This window comes from Apteryx mantelli, chromosome 2 (genome assembly GCF_036417845.1).
Source record: "Apteryx mantelli isolate bAptMan1 chromosome 2, bAptMan1.hap1, whole genome shotgun sequence".
Classification (NCBI taxonomy): domain Eukaryota; kingdom Metazoa; phylum Chordata; class Aves; order Apterygiformes; family Apterygidae; genus Apteryx; species Apteryx mantelli.
In genome coordinates, this window is record NC_089979.1 from 122,226,126 (window position 1) to 122,248,212 (window position 22,087).

Sequence of the window (22,087 nt, forward strand, 5' to 3'; positions counted from 1 at the left end):
GCTGGGTATACATGCAGTGAAGTCTTTGAATACCTGAAGCTTTTAGAAAACCAATGTTTTTTCTATTCTCCAACCTCTTTTCACCTCTGTTTCCACTGGACTCAGGAATTTACTTGTTACTCTGTCTTGTCTAGTTCTTACTTACTTCACAATGCTAACCAAGAAGCAGAATTTCAGCTAGTTTTTTACATAGAAGAAATCAACCCTAAGGATTTCTATTATTTATTGTTCCCTTCCTTCCATGTGCTGAACCTTATATTGGATGAAATAGAAAAAAATCTGCCTTTAGGAAAAATAAATATTGACTGGTCCTGTGCCTTGCTCCTATTTCATATTTTTGCCTCCATCTGAAAATAGTGTCTTGTAATTGGAAGACCTGTGCAACTGGCAATCAAATTATTCTAGTGTATGTGTAGTTCAGATCCAAATAGCCAGGTATGGACATCCTATAAATATAAATCAAATAAATCTGTACAGCAAGAGAAATTGGTCTTACTGTGAAGATATCCAAAGCTGACAGAGTTGTAAATTTAAGCAACCCTAATGCCACAATACTTCTGAAGCAAGTCTGATGGACCTGTGGTGCTTATAAGGGTACAGCAAAGTCATGTCTGAGATTTTCAAAATCTGCACTGAGGCTGCAGTCCTGTAACAATCCAAGCTGATCTAGGTTGCTGTCACCACATAACTACGTGCTCCTCTGCCTCACTCCACTACTGGCTGTGTTTTCCTGCTCTCCCTTGCACTGGCACATGTCTAAATCCTGCAGTGAGTTGGTTCAGGGAGCTAAACTGGAAGAAAATGTGGATCCACTGCTCCTTTTTTTTTCCCCCTAAAATGTGTTGCTTGTTCCCTTGCTTCCCCCCCCCCCCCCCCCGAACTGGCTCATAGTACGATCAGACAAGTATTGGAGTGAAGAGAAGAATGGGAGAGTGCAGCTAAGAAAAGGTGGAGGGCAGCCCCATCTTATTAAACTGTTGTGGAATTGCAGCCTTCAGCATACAAACCCATTCCCAATCGTATGTATGTGTGTATGTGGATGCTTCAAAAGACATGTGCATTCACATTACTGCATTTGCATATATTTACATTGAAATACAATTCTTGAAATTAAGACCTCTATCTATCTTTCTTTTGGAACCAGCAAATGAAGGTAAAGAACACAGATTTGGAGGACATAAATGGAGGCTCATCATCCCTGACTGCTGAATATTTTGAGACAGACTGATGCTTCATATCTATACTTTAATTTTTAGGATTTGAGAAAATTGGTCCACTATGTAGGGAAGGTGGTAAGAGGTGATTATTTCCCACTGAAGGTAGTCATTTGGCATTTTTCAGTTTGGGTCATAAGCACAGAAACTACTTGGACTGAACTCATTGGACTATTGCAATGCTGGGGAGGCTGGGTTAGAGCAGGCCTACCATGTTGACCCATGCTGTTACTGGTATCAAATACCGGGTCCCTCTCTTTTGTATGCTAACTACATGGAACCACCGTACTCTTTAGAATCTAAACCTACATTAAAAAACAAAAAATGCTCTTATCCCTCATGGTTGTTCAGGAAATCTTCCAAATATGATCCAAATGTGCAGTATTTCCTTTCCTGAATTTGCAAACAGCCTGAAACGATACTGATGAGACAGGTAAACTCTGTCCAAGCTGCTTGTTTTCACAGGGAGTTTGACTCAAAACCCTATTGACGCCATTATAAATGTCAGCATTTGATACATAATACATGAAGGCGTTTTAGCAGATGGAATGGAAATGAAGCCAACATGCAGCTGAGGCTGGGTTTAGAATTGCTGGAAGGAGAAGAATGAAGAAAGGAGAGATGCCAAGAAGGAAGTGGAGCAGAAACAGAGAAAGGAAGATGGGAAAGGAAGAGCAATCACTCCCACTGAGTTCTGCTGAATCAGGTACTAAGGAGTGAAAAAATAATAAACAAAGCTTTAACTGCCACAGCAAAAGATGAGATTTTGCCTTTGCTCATTGTGTAAACCTTCCTTTGAGACCAGCAGGGGTTGTGCTGTGGACAGAAGGCAATACGCTTGCCTATGGTCATATCATGGCCCATCCTCCATATTCAGGCATGGAGTCAGTTCTCCTCCACAGGAAGAAAAGGATATGCCCTATGTCAGAGACAGCATAACTAAAACAGCCTATTGACACCTACTGTGGATTAACAAGAGTGGTCCACTGCCTAAAATTTATTGCCATATCGGAACTACTGAAAGGGTCTTGTCATAACTAGAAGCAACAATCATCCTAGATTAAACAGACATGGAATGCTACCATTCATCACTGAGACTGTAAAGAAATGAATGCCTTTTTAAAAGGTTCATGGTTATGCAGCAGAAACATGTAGTAGGGATAAATGGTCCACAAAATAATCCTTCCAATATAAAAAATGATGTTTATACTTCTAGGTCTTAATAAAAAGATGACAGAGGACGAGGATGAGAATAAATGTGCAAGTGAAAGGTAAACTTAAGATTTTGTATTCCAGGGACCAGGTTATCAAGAACTATTATGGTTTCCCATGTATCAAACAGGCACAGAATACAATTTTCAGAAATTCCTTGACATTTTCTAAAGAAGAACTTCCATGAATTTTTTCCTTTCTTCCTCTTCTTATGTTATTTATGGGCTGAATATTCACACTTCTTTTCTTAGAAACAGAGTTGATTTGTCCCTAAGCCTTCCTATGTAAAAGATTAGTGTATTTACTTATGGTATTCACCATACCTGTTTTTTTCTTTCCCAAAATGTAAAAGAAAAAACAAAATCCAATACTCAAAGCAGATTTATCTGGAAAACAAGGGACGTTTTCTATTTCAGAACCTTGTTAGCTCCATTTTTATAAACAGAGCAAATCAGTTTGTCTGCTATCAGTTTCAGAATTGCTTATCTAGCCTTCAGCAAGTGGTATGCAAAAAGCATAAGTCTGACAAACTTGATTTATGTTAAGAAATTATTTTTTTGTTGTCATAGAAACCAATGCAAGTTGAACCAGGCATGAGTAAAAAGTAGCAAAGGTAAGCATCCTGGTGCTTTTGCGAGTGAAATTCCCCTCGTTTTTTATGTCCCACCAATAATTTGTTTTCACCCTGGAGTGAAAAGGGCAAAAAGATGGTATCTTGAAGGATTGCTGAGGGGAACAATTTGCCTAGAGGGGGACTTCAGTGTCATAAGGCAGCCACAATTCTCAGTCCAACAGAGGGTGTGCAGCCAGCACAACTTCTCCTGCAAGACTGGAACATAGGGAGCAAAGTAAATGTTTCTTTTAGGTGGGAAGCCAAAAGAGACTAGAAATCCCCAAAGCCCGTTATTGATACCTCCAAGACACAGTAGGGAGAGAGGGGATAATTTGCTTCTATTATGCTGAGGTCTGCTTCCATCAGCAGGAGTGAATCATATCCACATTTTGATTTTTGCACAGCTCTTGCCATTGTGCTATATACTAAAATATTTCTACTTCAATAAGAGGAAACATCCACCTGGACCATATCAAATATAAAGGAATAAAATAATCAATGAACACTGATCATCATACCATATTCAAGTAGAATTGTCCTCACTCACCCCCAGCACTGCCTGCTCAAGTGCTCCATGTCACAGTGTAGGCAGTTACATCCTACCAAATATAAATCATGATTCATTGCAATTTTTAGCATTGAGAGCACAGAAATGTACACTGTGCACTACAACATTTACACTCTACTCAATATCTACCATCAGTCATCGACATTTTAGGGACATTTATACCAAAGATGTACAATGACAATGAACATTGCTAGCACTTGCCACTACTGTTGTCAGACTGATTTGACGTTCTTTTTCAAGGGAAATCTGTTTGTGCATCTGCTACTGTTGGTTCAGTTTATGACAGGCTTTCAGCTAAAGGGTTATTGCTGTGGATCCATGGCCTTGCAAAAAGACAAAAGGAGAAGAGTGTTACTGCAAAAATCAGAAGACTGAAACTTTTTGTAGGTGTGAAGTTCTTTTAAGTAATGACTGGAAAAGCAAGAGGATTCCAGTCCAGATGCTCCTCTGGTGTAATTAGTACTGGAAACATTCCAAAAAGACGAAGACATGGGTACATTACAGCTTCTTTTTGCCCTTAATGCTGATTAGTTGCAATATGTCAATAATTAGAAGAGAGTTTATTGAACAAATATTGCCTCTTTTTCCTGCTAGTGCACTGTCCAGACAGTTTTATTTTTCCCCTACTATTTATCATTTTAAAATATTTGCCAAGCAATCTCTTCAAGTCCTTTCTGACCTGAAGCTTGCTCATTTTCATTTTGCAAGTGTTAGAAACAAAGGCAAGTCTGGTATTGCTTCTGATTCCTGATAAGATGAAAGCAGTTTTTAGTACTGGGTGTGCCATGGATTGTGGAAAGCAAACTCCAAACTGATATTTTTCAATATTCTGTGTACAATGCATTCTTGTAGGCTTTCCATGCAGCTTTTTCGTTGTTAATACAGGAAAAAAAAATGGAACACAAGAGGCAGGAAGACAGCTAAATAAAACTTGCTTAATGATTTAAGTGGATTTTAGTGGGCATTTTTGACAGTACTCACAGGAGTCTAGTTATAAGAATCTGAACAGAAAGTCAGGTTATTTGCTTCTTTTCTCAAGATATACAAGGGTGCACAGAGATGGAAAATGGCAAATGCATTGAATTATCGTCATGATTATTGTTGCTAGATTCTAAGAAAGTGCAAATATTTCACTTGCTGCCTGTGTGCTTTAACATGCACACATCTCTTTTTACATTCACTGCCTGTCCACAGCTTGTCTTTTACATGCATCTTCCTATGTCTCATTATCACATCTCATTCCCATACTCTTTATAGTGCAAAATAAGGTGTGTATTTGGTTATGAAAATGCTGGAGGGGGTGAATGCATTTTTGCATGGGAGATGCTGTATTACCATGTCAGTCATTGCTCCTTCTCCTTCTTAGCCTTTGTAAACTAATCCTGGATGAGCCCCAACTGGAATGCTTTGGCACTGGGAAGGCTCAGATTTAGATACTGAATTCTCAGCCCAGGTCCACTGGCAAGTGATTCACATACTGTTATCAAACTTCACTGCAGGGCCTGAAGCTTTCCTCCCACCATTCTGAAAATCTGGTTTAGAGCTACAGTGTGTCTTACAGGTTGCTGGGGAAGATTGTCTTTTCTAGGCGGATTCTCTTATTCCGGGCCTACATATAATTCCCTTTTTTCCAGAAGAAGGGCTGCTATCTATTGGCTAGTCTAGCTACTGGACAAGGATTAGAGGAGGAAGATTGCAGGGGCCTAGTCCGGCATTACAGTACCCACCAATTTTGTCTAGACACGGTGTTTCTACATGTTAGCCAGCTCCTGCTGCAGTTTGTCCTCTGTGCGTGTGAATAGTGAAGAACTGAGCCTTTCTGCTCTTGTATCTTGCTGCTGCTGAGATGCTCCTCTATATTTCTTACAAGGTCAGCTGAGAGTCTTGACATACCTTCAGCAGGAAATACCACTAAAAATTGGGACCTGAAGACTGCCAGGATCTCTTGGAAGAGACTCTTCTTTCCTTAGAGGAAGCAGGGCAGGCACAGGCACTATGGTGGAAAAGGCCTAGGACCTTCTGCACAAGAGAGGAGTAAGAATGGATGGAGGTAGAAGAACTGCGCAAGCAGAATGGTAGTATATCTGCTCAAAAACAGTGAGTTAAAATCCATTCAACAGGAGTATTGATGGCTGCTGAGCAATGGTGGTTTTTGTGACCAGAGCTGTAGGCATCATATTTTCAGCTGCATAACCTACACTCCTATAAAAGTACTGATCCTGGAAAACAAGCACTCACATCACCCACATCCTCAGATACCTAACATTACCTTGACTGCTGCCTCCTGGGCAATTACAGATCCAACATATTCATCAGCTGTTGGTAGAGACTGTTATGGATGAGAGAGGGAGAGGTGAAACAGGAGAGCTGTAGGATGAGACTAGGATTATGAGAGAGAAGGAAGGAAAGAGTCTCAGAGACAGGCAGGTCTGTGGGAGAGAAGGGGCGTTGCATTTGCTTGGATATGAATATAAACTGCATTGCTGCCAGATCAAATGGTTCCATTTGTTGTTTCCTTTTTTTACAAATAACCAGTGAGTTAAAGACAAGAAAATATAATAGTATTCCCTCGTTTATATTCTATAGCTTCACCCTCCTCCCTGCTGTTTGGCATCTAGCCCATTTCCAGCGGTCACTTTCAGATGCAGATTTCTCCCTGAATAGGTATGGCGGGTCTCTTTGTCCTAATCTTCCCGTATGTTCATTAGCGGCTCTGCTGTTGGGCCCATACTCAGATATCACAGTGAAGAGGGCTGGGTAAGGAGCAGAATAGAATGGGCCCCTTGAATGCGCCTTCATTAGCATACAAATGAAGGAACACCCTAGCTATGCAGCTCCAGGCAGAGAGCTGTATGTTTAAAAAGCATGTGTAAATACCACACGAAACAATGATTACACAGTGCTTACGCACCAGTTAAAATTCACACTGGACGGGCTGGATAGCACATATCCCGGTAAGCTAAAATACATTCATTTAGTATCCGCAAATGGTTTATAGATTTTTCCTGAGATAGGGGCATTGCCTGGGGCGTGGTAGACTTATTTGCACAGTAACAAATCAGCAAGCCCTTTGAGTGTGACAAGAAGACAAATTACAACAAGGAACTCGAGATGATCCCCATTTGTCTGTGCATGTATGACTCAAAGGCCTGTCTTCCTTGAGGATTAACTCATGGTCTCAGCTGGGTGCTACATTCAAATCTCTGATTTGTCCATGCATATGGACCAGCTCATCTGAGGGAATAGTTGTGCTTTGCACTAGGACTAGGTTGGACTGCAACCTTAAATCCTTGTGCTGCTTGCAGTCACACTGCTAATCTAAGGGGAACCATACTGCAGGCCAACCATTTAATTTCTGGCATTTCCAGTTATCTTATGAACCCCATGGTTCATTGGAAAAGAAGCACAGAGCTGCTTGGACTACTGCAATGGTGAAAGCTGTGGGATATACCCACAACGGCTCTAAGACCACACAGAAATGTCAACCAAAATGCTCCTACCTCCATTCATTCTTACTCCTCTCATGGGGAAGGGGACTAGGGGACATGAGTGAATAAATGTGAATGCAGCTCTGCAGTATGACTGCGCACGCTCTAGCTGGGTCTGCTGCTCACCTGAGTTAAACCTACAGTGAAGACAGATCCTGAGGGGCTAAACCTGAACAGGGGCTGTCTTTGCCCTAGAAAAACTTGGTTAGTCAATTCCAGCTTGTTCTTTGCCACCGTGGAAAAGCTTTCCAGAAGCATTATGTAGTATCTACCCACACAAATTACCACACAACATGTAGGATTCACAGCCATACGATTACACCTTCTAAAATACATATTGTAGCCTTCTAAACACCTTAACAGATAGGTAGCACACACTCTGCTAACAAGTACTCTGGATGGACTTCAAAATTATTGCCTCCTTTGGAGAAGGGAAACTAATCATGCTCTCTAGATCCTCTCAGACTTGTGGAAAAAAATCTCCACCTGTTTCTTTGAAAATCAGCATAAGGCAATACTGTCTATAGAAATCTGCTTTCTGTCCTTTCAGGTGCTTACTTTTCAGACACACCGATTTTCTACTATATAAAACACACTGAAGCCTCCCTATAATAGCTATGTTTTCAGACCTTTATTAAGCAGTAGAACCTAGAGGTTGGCATGTATTCCAGATCTGGACGAGGGGCTGGGGAAACGATCTGCAAGAACCAAAATTTGGGATATAATCCAGGATTTCTTGCAAATGTTGACCAATTGACCTGACCACTGGATGTGTGCCATGCTGCAGCCTCATTAAGAGATTCCAGGTTAATCATATGCCTCTTAGAAAGGAATCTTAGTGAGCTTTTTCTACAAAGACTATTGACCTGGTTCCACTTACCTTTGACTCTGTGGTAAATATAATGGTAGGATTTTTAGTGTGTGGATCACAAAAAAAGGTGAAGAGGTATGTCAGGCTAGTTTAAACACAACTTTATCACCGGTCTGGCTAAATCTGTTTCTAAATCGATCCAGTTCTGCTAACTCCATGATCAAACTATACACAGAAAAGGCTTTAAGAACTGAAATAATAAAACCCTGAGGAACGGCAATTTATAATGAAAACAAAAGGGTTCATAATTAAACTTCTACCAGTGGCCCATGAGCTGGCAGTCAACTAAGTCAACACACAGCAGAAGAGAGACAGAGTCCAAATTCTTTATAGTCTGTCTTTGGAACTGATCATCCTTAACAATGTTTCACCCTACTGCTTTAAAATGGGGTGAAAGGCTCTGTTCGGGCTACAGGCAAAGCTGTCTCCATCTGGCATACTCCTCCTTTTCTTTCTCACGAGTCTCCCCCAACTGATTCTTGAGGAGCTGTTTTATATAAAACCCTCCAGTTTGCCACTGGACTCCCAGCTCGATCCTGTCTCGTTACTTCAGTTTTGATGCCTGCAAGGCATTTTATTAAGAATTAATTTCCTACCTGAGAAAGCCCTAATATGCACTGCACAGTGATGTTAACGAAAAACAGTAGGTGCTGCAATATCTGACTTTTGGGATTTTTGTGATTAATTGTGGTGGCAGCATTAACAGTCAGGCATATTTATTTTATGTCAGCTGCTAATTGACCAAATACTTACCTATTATAGTCCAATATAGGTTGTATAAGTTCCCAAGCAAATTCAGAAGTGGCTGCTTTAGCCATTTTAACATCTACATAATTAAGTATTCCTGTGACTCATTTTTAAGATCTAACCTGCTGTAAGTGAACTTACACAGTATTTTTGTAGAAATGTTTATAGCATGTTATGTGCTTCATGGCTCTGCTTAGCAGGCTAGCATCAGTGAGAATTTTTGTAACTGGCATTTGTGTAACTTGGATAACACGACTTCTGTGAGCAATGTTGTATTTCCAAAGCGCATCTTTCCTTAGGCAGCTAGTATAAAATGTATTGACCTTCTGTGCTTATTTAGACCCTTTTTACTTATTGCTTGAGCTTCTTGCAATTTGTAACATGTTTTATCCTGAGAAAATGATAACAAGGTAGATAATACAATGAGAGGAACTGAATCAACAAGAGACAAAGTGACTTCTAAATAGCCCAAATAATCAAGCCAGACAGCTGAAAAACAAGGACAGGTTTCACTGTGACCTGTGCTACTTCTCTCCAAGCACTGCACCCTCTTTCCAGTTTCTTTCACGGGGAAAGAGTTCTTCATTTGAATAATTTTAGATTTAACAACATGTTTTTAATAGCTTTCAACATCCTTACTCAGCTTTACTTTATCTTTTCCCATTGCAAAAGGCTTTTGATAAAAATGGAATTGTATAAGATCTCTCTTTCATTCTCCATTGCAAATAGGAACCTGAAGTCAAAGCTATGTTGAGACAGTTCAAGTGCTATCAAAAGAGGCACATCAGTTCAGGTGAGTTACAGTCTATGAAAACTGCACAATATCTTTTGTTTGACAGAAGAAATTATCAGATGATCAAATATGATTTTAATTAAAGTTTAATGGTTCTAAAAGGATTCTGAAAAGAATAATTTTCAGATAAAGGAAAGGAGGATTCCTCAAAATATAAGGAGGAAGTTGCAAAAAAAGATATGATTCAAGATTTTTTTGGTATTTGTGGACTTTCTAAAGCATTATTTTCTTCCACCAGCACTGTCTAAAACACTGCACTCCGTAACTATAATCATGCATTTAAATTTTTCTCTGTCTCTGAGGACAGACAGCTTGAATTAGAGGCTGTTCATAGCCAAATTCTGAAGTATCAGGATATTAACTCAAATGTGGCAATGGATTAAAGCAGGGCCACTCATAACCGTCTGCTCCACCCTTTCCTTTCTCTGAGCTTCAGGAGAGGGGGTTGAAGGGACACACAGCAGCTCCTGAAGTGCTGTTGTTCACGGTTGACATCCTTGCTGCTTTACTTTAACATGTCAAGCTGTCCATATCCCTCTGTCAGCTCTAGGCAAGGATGCCAGCCTCTAGGATAAGGGCAGCATGAGCAGGCAAGGGCAGTAGTTGTGTCAGTCAGCCCTGTTTAATGTGCTACTGCTTGAGTCTGTACACTGCCAAAATTCTGTCATTCTTGTCTCTCGGGTAATAATAGTTTGTAAAAACAGTCTACCCATAGCACTGACTCCTTTACAAAAGTTATTCCTTCACCCCAACTTAGGGATTTGTAAAAGTCCTGAGTCATGGAGTAAACAAAAGGCCACATGCATGCTCTCCAACTTAGGTTATGATCCCACAGCTCTTACTGACAAGTAGCCCTTACTCATGCTGTTTATATGAATAGGTCTGTTCTCTTTACTGAATCTCACTTCTAAACACACAGCAAAGGATCCAGTCATTGATTTAATAATAACCGCAAAACACTAAATTATTACCATTCAACCTAAATCACTGTTCCCCAAAATATATTTGAAATTTCATAAAAATAGATTGTAGTCTGCACAAAGCAAGTCAGTGCTCTTAGTTGTGATTATATACATTATTGTCTACTCCTGTACTGAAAAAAAGCATTGCTATTAAGATACTCTGCATTGTTCCTAAAAGCTTAGAAACTAATCTCAGCAGAATATATTTATGTTGCACATTCATTCACTGCAAGGAATATGCTCTGCAAACTACTCAGCTTTAAAATGTTAGTAGCACCTTCTTGAATAATTTGCATGCCCTTTGGGTCCTCTTAAAAGTTGGAAAGGAAGGGATGAATAAGAACATGATATGATGACATCTATGCTTAAGTGATTTAATTCAACAATATTAATAAACATCTGGGGAAATTTTTCCATGTTTTTAAATTTCATCAAGGAATTTTCCTGAATTAATTACTGACATTCTTATTCTATTCTATCCTATCCTATCTTATCCTATCCTATCCTATCCTACTCTACTCTACTCTGTGTTATTCTATTCAACTTTATTCTATTATTTTTGGGTTTTAGTATTCTATTATTTTTTATTTCAAGAAAATAAAAAATCTTAAATGCTACGTCTTCTAGACATGTGATATAGTTTTGTATGCTTTTGCTCCTAATGACAATTATGGGTCAAGTTTTGCACCTTGCTCCATCAGTGTAAATTTGGTGTAGTTCTACTGATATTAATGGATTTTAAACTGATATCAGAATCTAACCCTAGGTTTTAATGATTGATTTGCATGGTCTCAGCTATGAGACAATTTGTGTTTAGAGTACTGTAAGCCCCCATTAAATCAGAAAAAGAATGTTTCTGACTGAGCATGCCAATCATTATAGCTTATCTAGTGAGAGATGCCACATGCTTTCTCCTGCTCTATCCTTATTTTTTGACAGCAACTTATGCTGCTCATGGTTTAATTGGGCCTGCCAGTCCTCCCTGTCTGTCCCAATCTGTCCAGTCCAGACACAAGAGTCTGAAATGTTTTTAAAATCTGCAAATGGTTGTTGATTACATGAGGTGGAAAAAAATACAGTCTAGATGTGATGATATGCTTATCTCTGTATGCTTATTACTCAGAAAAATACAGAATTGCAAACATTAAAAGAAGAAATTACGTCCTTATACTAGGGCTTTCCGACTATAAGGGCAGGAAGGGTACGACTGACATGATGAAAGCCACACTTCCTTCTGAGGCTTTCTCTAATGGCTAAATCCTGCCATTTGCTGCTTGCTGCACAGTGAAAGAAGAGGAGGTAAGAGCTATTCCAAGGTAGCACCAAACAGTAAGAGATACAGCTGGCCAATGTGCTACATTGTGCAGTACAGGGCTTCTGGAGGAAGAGGATGTCTGGCCACCAGTCTAGTCATCCCATGTAGCAATGGCTGGTAGGTTAGCACCTGCTTTGCCTCCATGTAGAGAAACCAGAAGTACCCCGTGCTGGGTCCCACTGTGAAATCTTGCTCGCAAACAACAGGATTCCCTATATGAAGGGTACATCTGCCAACCTCTGCTTAACCTTACTGCTGTGACTTGCCAAGCAGCATGCCAGCATTTGGACTACAGTTTCTCAGCGAGGCTGGCAGAGCTCTGACATTCCCCTGGGACCTCATCCAAGGCTCATGGGATTCAATGGAAAAAAAGTCCATTGAACTGAGTGGCTTTGGAGCTGTCCTTCTGCTCTCCTCCTTTGATGATTCATAGAACACCGACATGCATATATCACTTCAGAAGCACACAGAGCACATGGTTTTAATCTTACATTTTTCCTGGTGACAGGAGAGGAAGTGTGCTGGTAGTCAAGACAGTGAAAAATAATCATTATTCTGTACATTATTATTACTTTTTACTTCCCCCGGAAGATAGAAATTACAATGAAAAATCACAAATATTTTGTTTTCAGTCTTTGCCTGCCCTTAAAGGCACAGTAAAATACTAAGAACATTTTTTTATATAGAAAAATGATGAGACTGTTTTGTATCCAAATGGGAGGTAAGAGAACATTGAACCTAAAAGCCTCTACTAAACAAATGATCCATTTCTCTGTAAAAAGCTTACAGAGAGAGAAAATCTTTTTGATTGATTTACCAGGGAATTGTCTCCTTGGATTGGAAGGTAACATTTTATCCCTGTGAAATCTCAGTTTATGAAATCAAGATTACTGGGCCATTAGCAGCACAGATCTATTAGTTATGCTGCCTCTGATCAAGCCTCCCTCCTCCCTCTCCCCCCCCCCCCCTTGCAGCAGTAGCTAACAAACAAAATAATTAACAACTGTTTTGTCTCGATTCTTTGTGTCCTTCTGCACAGGCAGCCAGGGATTATTACACACTGTGTCCGACTGCCAAACCCAGTACCCTGTGCCATTCTCCGAAGGATGCCTCCACAGCACCCATGTCCATGGGGCCACAACTCCTTGCCACTGGAGAGATCCACAAACTGTCTGTCCCTTTTATAAAGCAGGAGAAATGCTCTGAGCCATCACTTGCCATATTTTTAGATTTTCATTCCTGTCAGCCACCTTTTTTGTTCTTTGTTTCCTCACTAGATAGTGTAATTTTTTCATCACTAGATGTCAGTGTGGACTCACGATACCAAAGTACTCTGTTTTCTTCCTTTCACAAGAGAAAGAGTTGCCATCCAGAATAAAATCATGTCTGTCCAGCTTCATGATGTGCTTCCTACAAAACTGATCTTTTGTCTACTGTTCAGCCTCCAAATGGAATAAAACTGCATTATGTCCCTGATTTGGATTAATAAAGCTGTAGAAAAGGCCTATTCACTTCATGCGTCATATCTTGTGTTAAAGAGAAGCTACCATAACTCTGGATGAAAAGCTTTATTTAAGAGATTGATGGAGAAAAACAAGAGGTTCTAAATCATCTTGATAAGCTGTGACCCTGCTAAGGTAGTGCTGTACAGGTATTCTGAAGGGGCTGTTAATCCTGCAACTCACCTCGATGAGACTGCTGATGAGACAGGGTCCATGCAGTCCCATTATCTAGAAAGACATTTCATCATCTTGCTACAACTCTCTATTGCAAGTAACGTTCTAACTTGAACCTGATTTATTATTTGCCTAGCATTTTCCAAAAACTGAACTGAAACCAGCTTGGGGCAGAGCAACCAACCAGGAAGTATATGCTGGGTCAAGTGGTAAAATGACTCCTTTGTTTTCTATCACTCTCGGAAAACATCTTGTTTCTTTAAGAAACATAAACCTCCTAGTCTAAATTGTGAGTGGTCCCTGTGCTACTATGGGAGGGCTGAAAAAGATGCATGAAGCACCCCAACCCCATTTATTTTGTAAGCAGCAATCTACAATTGCTGCTTACAGCAATTAGGAGACTACTTCTCCTGCTCCTAGGGAAGTAAATACTGAGGAAGGACAGAGCAGGGAGAGGAGGAAGAGGATTTACAGTGCTGTTTTCTCATCTCTTACTTTCATGGTTTCTGTCCTCTGTCAAGTGGATCAGAGCCAATGCAACAGACGGAGCCTTTTACACCATCCTCACGCCTGGTGTAAGATGCACAGAAGCCTAGATAGAAAACACTCTTTGGGGAGAGAACATGAATCTGAGCTGACATTCCTCCTGACTCAGTTTAGCTCCAGCCATGATCTAGGCCTTCAGGAAAATCCAGTTACATACTTTTGTATTCCTCACTATGCACTAGTTAAGAAAGTATAGCCCTGATACATACATCTTGCTTTTGTTATATTTTAAGGTTGTTAGTGCCCCTTTGACTTCTGTTGCACAAAGTCACTGTAACATATGTGTGACTGCCTGAGCAGCTGTGATTAAAAGCCATATGAGTAGCTACCTACTATGTTTTCATTTCTAATTATTAGGCTTAAGTAGCAGACTGTAGGTAGGAGGCTATAAAATATTAAAAGAATAATGCTAAAAATACTGATTGAAAATATTAACAAATATTTTGGAAAAATGAGGATAAAGTCATTTTTTTCTCCTGGATTCAGAGAAGCTGAGTTAAGGTAATGTTTGGCAGATAATGAAGAACCTGAGAGAATACAAATTTTACTTGGCAAATCTAATGTCACATGGCTTTACCACCTGCTGTCATTCCTACATATTTCACTTTGTTATTTTTTCTGTAACACTATTTTCCATTTACTCACCTCTTTCTATAGATGTCTAGCATTCAAGCAATTAGTGCTGCTAATGAAAGATATATCTTGTAAAAGAGCTTGTCTGCAACCAGTTCTGAATGCTGATTTACCTGAGTAATAATCACTGAGTCAAGACTTCAAGTGCTTTCTTTATTAACTATCGTGAAGTGTTCAGATAAGGCTCTCTATTAAAGCCAACTGCCTCTCTAGGTGCATAAGGGATTCATGGTCTGGCACTCTGAATTGCAAGACAAAACAATGTGATTAAGGAATAGACTTGGAAAGGCCATCATTATCTCCTGCAGAAGTAAAGGGAGTTGAGCTGATCAGCAGTCCTCCAGCTCCCAAATCCACACTCAGTTGGCATTGCTGAGTGCTGATACCTGAGATCTGAAAACAAGAGAGAGTAAACATACTTCCCATCTGTTAGTTTGTCTTCCACCCACTCTTTTTAGAAATCACAAAAATAGAAAAATCAGCTGGATGGGACATTTACAGGTCAGCTAGTCTACCCCCATACTTCCATACACACAGATCTGTGTATGAGACCTTGCCCAAAAAAACATGTGTTATGTAACTTCATTGATGAATTGGTTCAAATGTCCTTGGTGTAGATAGAGTCAGAGTCTAAACTATTTGTCTTCTGTTATTCCTTTAGTGTATAATAGTGGCCTGTGCAGTAGCTTCTGAATAAAGATAGCACAGGGGAGATGGACTATAGATGCATGAAAGGTCAGGAAAGACAGTTACACAGAGGGAGGCTGCATGCAAAGGTAGGAACAGAAAAAAACACCAAACAACTAAATCAAATGTAGTTTTATTAGAGAACCAGTAACAACACTGTAGTAATTATCTACTAGAATGGCAAACTCATATGAGTGGCATTTGTGTCTTAGTACTACTAAGGTACTCAGTGGCTACAATAAAACAGCTCTGAATGTAAAATAGCTTAGGAAAATGTATTCACCATAATAATTTCAATTACAACTGTTAGACTAAACTGTATCTCTTACAGTACTGCTTTAAAACCTTTGGTAACGCACAGCAAAAATAGCCATTTCTTCAAATAAGTCATTGCAAAGTATTTCTTCCTGTACAAAGCAGCTAATCAGTAAGTCAACTCAAAATGTCAGTTTATTTTTAAGACTATGTTATCTTTTCTGTGAACACCAGTTTTCTGTACGAGTAAGTCTAGTATCTAAAATGCTGCATATTGTTTACAGTGTGATAGAAACTTTATAAAAGCATAAACTTCAGACAAAAGATATATCATATTTAACAGGATTTTTGCAAAACAAGGATAAACTTTCTTGAACTAAAAACATCAGTAACCACACTTTTCCAAAATAAGTTTAGGACCTAAACCTGAAAATACTTTCAGAGCTGCTTAATATTTTTATTCCATGAGGAGTGATCACAGCATACTGTAGGACTGTTTTCACTGCATCAGTATAAGCATATGCATCAATCTTTGTAGGATTAAAGCCAAAGTGTGCAAAGAGATATTCAGTGCAAATGTAAATTTCAGATACTGAATTATAGGGTCTTTTACATTTCCTGAAATATCACTTGCCAGCTGGAGATGCACTGATACCAAAAGATGTCTAAAAGAGACCGTACAATGGGTTTATATATCGTTCATAGTCATATTGCCAGGGATAATATGGGATCTTTTTCCTTTAGCTTACAGATACAAACACATCTTAAAACAGTTTGGTCAGCCTGATGGCTTAATCTAGCTACAGATACGTAAGGCATGAGTATTTTACACATCTTATTTTAGAGGGATAAAACTGTTCTGTGTTGCTTTCCCCTATGAGCACCCAACACTTCAAAAGTCCCTGTTTTCAGTATCTGGGCAGAGGTGTTTTGCAGTGCTATTTATTTTAAACATCTAAAATATATAAAAATGCAAAAACATCACTGTAGTAATGCTGCATCTTTTCCAACTACCCTCTAATTTGGTATCTGATCAGAAAATCTAGTTGCCCAAACCCTACTGAGAGCTCTCATTAGCTATTGTAAAATTAAGATGTAGGTTACTAGTGTTTGCTGTTGTTTTTTAAATCTTTCTCCCTTAGAAATCTGAACAGAATGTAAACCTCTGGCTGGCTTTATTAGTTCAAGGTTGGATGCTTTTACCAGAAATGAAACTTCGCTTGAAACCTTGCTTTAGTCTCACTGTAAAAGCCATGAAAGAAGGGGAAGAGAGGGAGGATGATTTCTCTGCATAGGTCACTGATTAGCAAAATTCAGCTCCCCTGTTCTGTTTAGCCGCACACATTTTCCAAGATGTGCAGTATTATGCACTTATAGCTAATTTTGTATTCTTTAGGGCACAGCTGCCGCTGTATTTTCAATTGTATTTTCAAAGAAACTGGACAAGAAACAAGTTTCTTATTTTCTTATTTTTGCTTGCTGATAGACAAGGTACTGTAGCCAGAACTGAAGTGGAGGTATGCAGTTTATAACAAAGAACAGCAAGTATATTCTGCCTGTCTAAACCAGTTTCTTTGGTTGTCCTGGACAAGGAACAAGAGGGTTAGCTCCTATTTGGTGCTTAATTAATTATGAATAAAATTCCTTAGATATGTTTCTGCAGGAGTAGTAACAGCACTCATCCATGCAGGCCTAGAGAAGTTAATTTTGTTTATTTAACTATGTACTTTCCACTGAGCTCTAGAGATCAGTGGAAATTTGGTCAGCAACAAGATGTTCTACCTTCTCTCTGCACTTTTTGTTCTTGTCACTGTTTATTTTCTATGCTGGGTATGAAATTGAAATTTTTATGCAAACTATTTCTGGAGCGTATTAATGAACAAATGGGTAGATGATAAAGTGCCAGGTACTTGCCTCTACAAGTCTTATTGCTAGTAGACATATATTTGTCGGAAAAAATGTTAGTTTGAAAACCTAACTATACTACTTGCTAAACAGAGCAAATTTCCATACATTGAAAAATTTCTATTCAACTATTTATGAGAGGGACTGGGAGTGAAGGAAGGGACAAAGTTGGCTCAGAAGCATGTCAAATTGCTCTTCTGAAGATGCAGATGTTCTTTGAGATATATGTCCTGTTTAGATTCACACATCTTGACAGTGAGAGACTTGCAAATATTATAATTAGATGTTTTACATGCAAAACAAAAAACAAAGCCAAAAAAAAAAGCGCGCTTTCCTGAGAATATCCACCGTCTCTGAGAAGGGGACAGGAACGAGGGTTGCTGTGACACACTTCTTTTCTGTGACTTACTTTCTGTGAAATATGACTCATTCCATGCTGTTGGAGGTAATTTTCTGATTGTAACACTGATTAACTGTTTGGATATCTTAAGGGTTTTTTTCATAGACTTTATCATTTAATTCTAAATTGAATAAAATATTATTCACAGCCAAATATAATCCATATTAATGACTGCTCAACTCTTAGACCCACTGTGGAGAAATTACAAAAAGTACTGTGGTGCTGTGTAGCAGTGTATTATCTTCAAAATATTTTTACTGTCTATTCTAGCAGCTGACCAGCTCCACTAATGCTCAATAGTGGAAATTTAAAAAACTCCATAAAACTCTTAGGATGCTGTCCTCTAAACCTGCTCTGATAGGGCTGACCATGCAGCAACCGTTCTGTGAGGAGCTTAAATTATGAGTCATGTCTGCAACATCCTTTGCCTATGTAGATTCTTAGAATCTATTAAGAAATGAATTCCTGCTGTAGCTTTTCCTTCTGTGTGAACATTAGTAGGATCTCTATCTTCTACACAACTGCTTATTTTCTGTGCTGTTATTGTCTTTGAGATATTTGGCTGAGCAGTCCAAGGGGTTCAAAAGCAACTAGTGCTGGAGGAGACAGACAGCATAATCACATTGATTTTCTTTCTTTAGAAGACTGAGCTATAAAATGCCCATGCTTGATGCACCTTAGGGTATCTACCACGACCAACACCAACTGCAGCCTATGATTCACAAATGGGGATGGCATAGCTTGGGACGGCAGATTATCGACCCCAGCTGTCTGCCCAGTGCCCAGCATACAAAAGACCAAGCTGTTCATCAGACAGCTGTGGAATCACTGCTGCCTCTTATTGAAACCAGCAACAGTTTACTCTACAGCAGCATCCTGTAAATGCGGTGGTTCATTGCATTATTCACAGAGTGGCTCAGCTAGCCATGAAACAGGTGTGGGAAGGAATAGTTAGGGCTGGTAACCTCTTCTGCCATCCGAAGTTATGGTACTTACTCTTGCAAATCAAACTGAGCTGCACGCACTGGTGACAGAAAAGGACTGCATGAAGTTGTAACAGAAATGGGAAAAGAAGGGGAAAGTGGGAGGCATTTGCATCTGTTCACATCTGTGTATTATAGTTGCCAACACTTTGTACAAAAATTAAGGTTCTGATATATTTTATTAATTGTAAAATAACTTGGGTACTATTGTGATACAGGTATGAATATAGTTAGCTGGAATCCTTACTTAGACAGAACAACAGAGAGTCCTGAGATGATATATAGAATTACTTCACAGTGATGTACCTTACTTTAGAGCAGACAATAATCCATATAAACAAACAGTTTATTTTGGATGATTGATTGTAGGAATCATGCTCATACACTTTCAAGGTATAAAGATATTCAATCATATCACTTCCCATTAAAGAATAAAATAATCTTATGTCTTGATTCAATATGGCACGAGCAAATTGAGCCTGTTATTCACATGGGTATAATTCACAGGGACAAAACTTTTGGCTGTTAGTCAATCCTTGCTTATGTAAAGCTCCCATCAATAATAATGGGAGTTTCCTGCGAATGAGAGACTAAAGACTACAGGATTTTCCTACATTGCCTAAGAACCAAAGATCTAGCAGAAGATTCTTCTTCTTTTGTGGGGATCGGGTCAGAAAAGCGACTCCTCCCTGCTGATTCCGAGGAAAGAGGCGCTTGGCATCGGCGTGCTTTACTGAAACTGTCACAGCGTGCTGGGAAGCAACTTATCAAGGGGACACACGCCGCCACTTGGGCCGCCTCGTTTTTAATGCTAAAGGGACACATTTTAGCAACGCCTCTCTCTGGAAGTCACCTGGCGAGGCTGAGCCCTGCCGCGGAGCCCCGGGGGAGCCGCCGCCAACGGTCACCAACGGCCGCCGCCAACGGCCGCCGCGCGCGCCCGGCCCCGCCGGGCGCAAACGCCAGCTCTGCCTCTCCCGGAGGCAGTTTGCTCTGTATGGTGGGTTTTTTGTTTTTTTTTTTTTAACTCTTTCCTCTCCCTGGCAGCGCCATACAGACCGGCTGCCAAACTTCGCAGCTCCTCCCCGCTCCCCGAGCAGGTGCTGGCTTCACGCCGCCGTGCCGGGAGCTCCCGGAAAGCCCAGCCCGGGCGGAAGCAACGCGCTCAGGGAGGAACGCGGGCGACTCTGATGCCTCCCTCCCGCCTACCCGCGGAGCAGGCGGGCAGCAGCCTCGCCTCCCCCGCGCCCTCGCCCAGGGCGCGGAGCCTCCTCAGCCCTACAGAAACCTTCCGAGCTGCGAGGTCGCTTTTGGATTCCCCCCTCCCTCCCCTCGTAGCGGGGCGGCTAACTGCTCCCCGCGCAGGGGCTCCCCGACCCCTCGCAGCGGGGCAGCCGCCCCACGGGCCGGGCCGCGCCGCCTACCTCGCGCTGCCCCGCACCTTGCGGGGGAGAGGGGCAAGGGGGCAGGGCCGGCCCGCGTTTCGGGGCCGGCACCTCGCCGAGAGGGAAGGAGGGAGAAGAAGCGGCGGCGGCCGTAACCGCTCCCCGTGCCGCGCGCTGGTGCCGCCCCCATTATGGCGACACGGCAGAGCAGCGGCTGCGCCGCGGTGACCGCCCCCTCCCGCCTCCCTCCTCCCGCCGCACGGGCACGGGCACGGCGCGCCGCGGGCGAGCGAGCGGCCTCGGCGGGGCTGCTGCCGCCGCTGCCCCCCGCAGAGCTCCGCGGCGGAGGAGGAGGAGGATGGCGGCGGCCACGGCGGCGGCGGCCACAGCAGCAGCGCTGAGGCCGAGCCGCCGCGCAGCGGGAGCCAGCACCGACCCGAGCGGCTCATGGTGGCGCCCCAGACCCGCGAGCAGCGGCCGCGCCGGGGCCGCGAGCTGAGCCGGATCGCGGCGGGCGGCTCTCCCCTCTCGAAACCGACCCACCGAGCGACTCGCTTCCCTCTCCCCTACCCCGGCGCGACCCTCGCCTCGGATCGCCCCCGCCGGGGCCGGACTCCCACCGCCCCCCGGCGCCGCGGGGAAGGCGGCGGCGAAGGGCACCGGGCAGCGCCAGGCGGCGGCGGGACCATGGGCGCGAAGCAGAGCGGCCCGGCCGCCGCCAATGGCCGCGCCCGGGCGTACTCGGGCGGGGACCTACCTTCCTCCAGCGGCGGCGGCGGCGCTAACGGGACCGGCGGGCGCTCGGCAGGCGCTGGCGGGCGATACACGCACCTGGCGGCCGCGGCGGCTCATGCCGCTCCCGGCGGCTCGGCGGCGGCAGCGGCAGCAGGAGCGGCGGCGGCGGCTGGGGGCGCCGCGGGGTCGGCGCCCCGCAGCAGGTCCCTCATGGGGGCCACCGCCTCCGGCGCCCGCGCCGCGCACTCCGCCTTCAACATCCCCCACAGCAGCGGCCCCTACGGCTCGCAGGACTCGGTCAGCAGCACCCCGGAGGAGGGCGGCCGGGAGCGGCCCGCGGGGGGCGGCGGCGGCGGGGGGCCCCGGCTGGTGATCGGCTCGCTGCCCGCTCACCTCTCGCCGCACCTGTTCGGAGGTAAAGGGCCGGGCGGCGGGGCGGGGCGGCGCGGTGCGGGGCCGGGCCGGGAGGGCACCCCGCGGCGGCGGGGCAGCCGCTCCGCAGCAGCGGGGTTGGGGTGCTTCCCGGGGGGGGGGGGGGCGCCGTGTGCCGCCCGGCCGCGGCGGGGGGGACGGGTAATGAATCATCACTTTGGGGAAAGCGGCGGCCCCGCCGCGGCTCTGGCAGGGTCGTGGCCGCCTGAAGCGGGGTCGCGCTTCGCAGACGGGGTTGTGGGCCGGTGTCTACTCCGGCTCGTAAGGAGAGTTTTGAAAGGGGGAGTTCGGAAATGAAACAAAACCTGCAGCGGTGCGGTCTAGGACGGCTACGAGGAAGCAGGGAGCCTCTCTGGCCGCCGACTTTAGACTTTAATAGCTGTAATCAGTGCCTGTGTAAATACTCTTGCCTGCTACTTACATAATTAGGATTTAATTGGATCATGTGTCCCTGCCGTTTATTTTAAAATCGGACCGAAACCCTCTTTAGATACTGATTAATATGTGGCTGCTGCTTGTTCCTGTTTCTAAGTTCTCGGGTTCTCAGTTCTGAAAAACAGAAGTTAAAGTAAGTTTATTTATTTTCCCCTTAAGAGATGAGAATAGTTGGATAGCTGGCCATGCCTCTGAAGAAGCCTTTGCAGAAGCAATACCGTATGGTCTTGAA

The 22,087-nt window shown here is 42.8% G+C and overlaps 1 protein-coding gene across 6 annotated transcripts in view; it reads left to right on the forward strand.

The window, feature by feature from the left end:
- Positions 1-20,549: 20,549 nt before the first annotated feature.
- ZNRF2 (zinc and ring finger 2) overlaps positions 20,550-22,087 on the forward strand; it is a 62,398-nt gene continuing 60,860 nt past the window's right edge. For all 6 annotated transcript variants that reach the window (XR_010883461.1, XR_010883465.1, XR_010883463.1 and 3 more), the window contains exon 1: positions 20,550-21,403. Coding sequence is in view for 1 of the 6 variants with exons in the window: in XM_067291429.1 (XP_067147530.1) it covers positions 20,701-21,403 (703 nt within the window). In the remaining 5 variants the exon portion in view is untranslated. The remainder of the gene's footprint in view (positions 21,404-22,087) is intronic.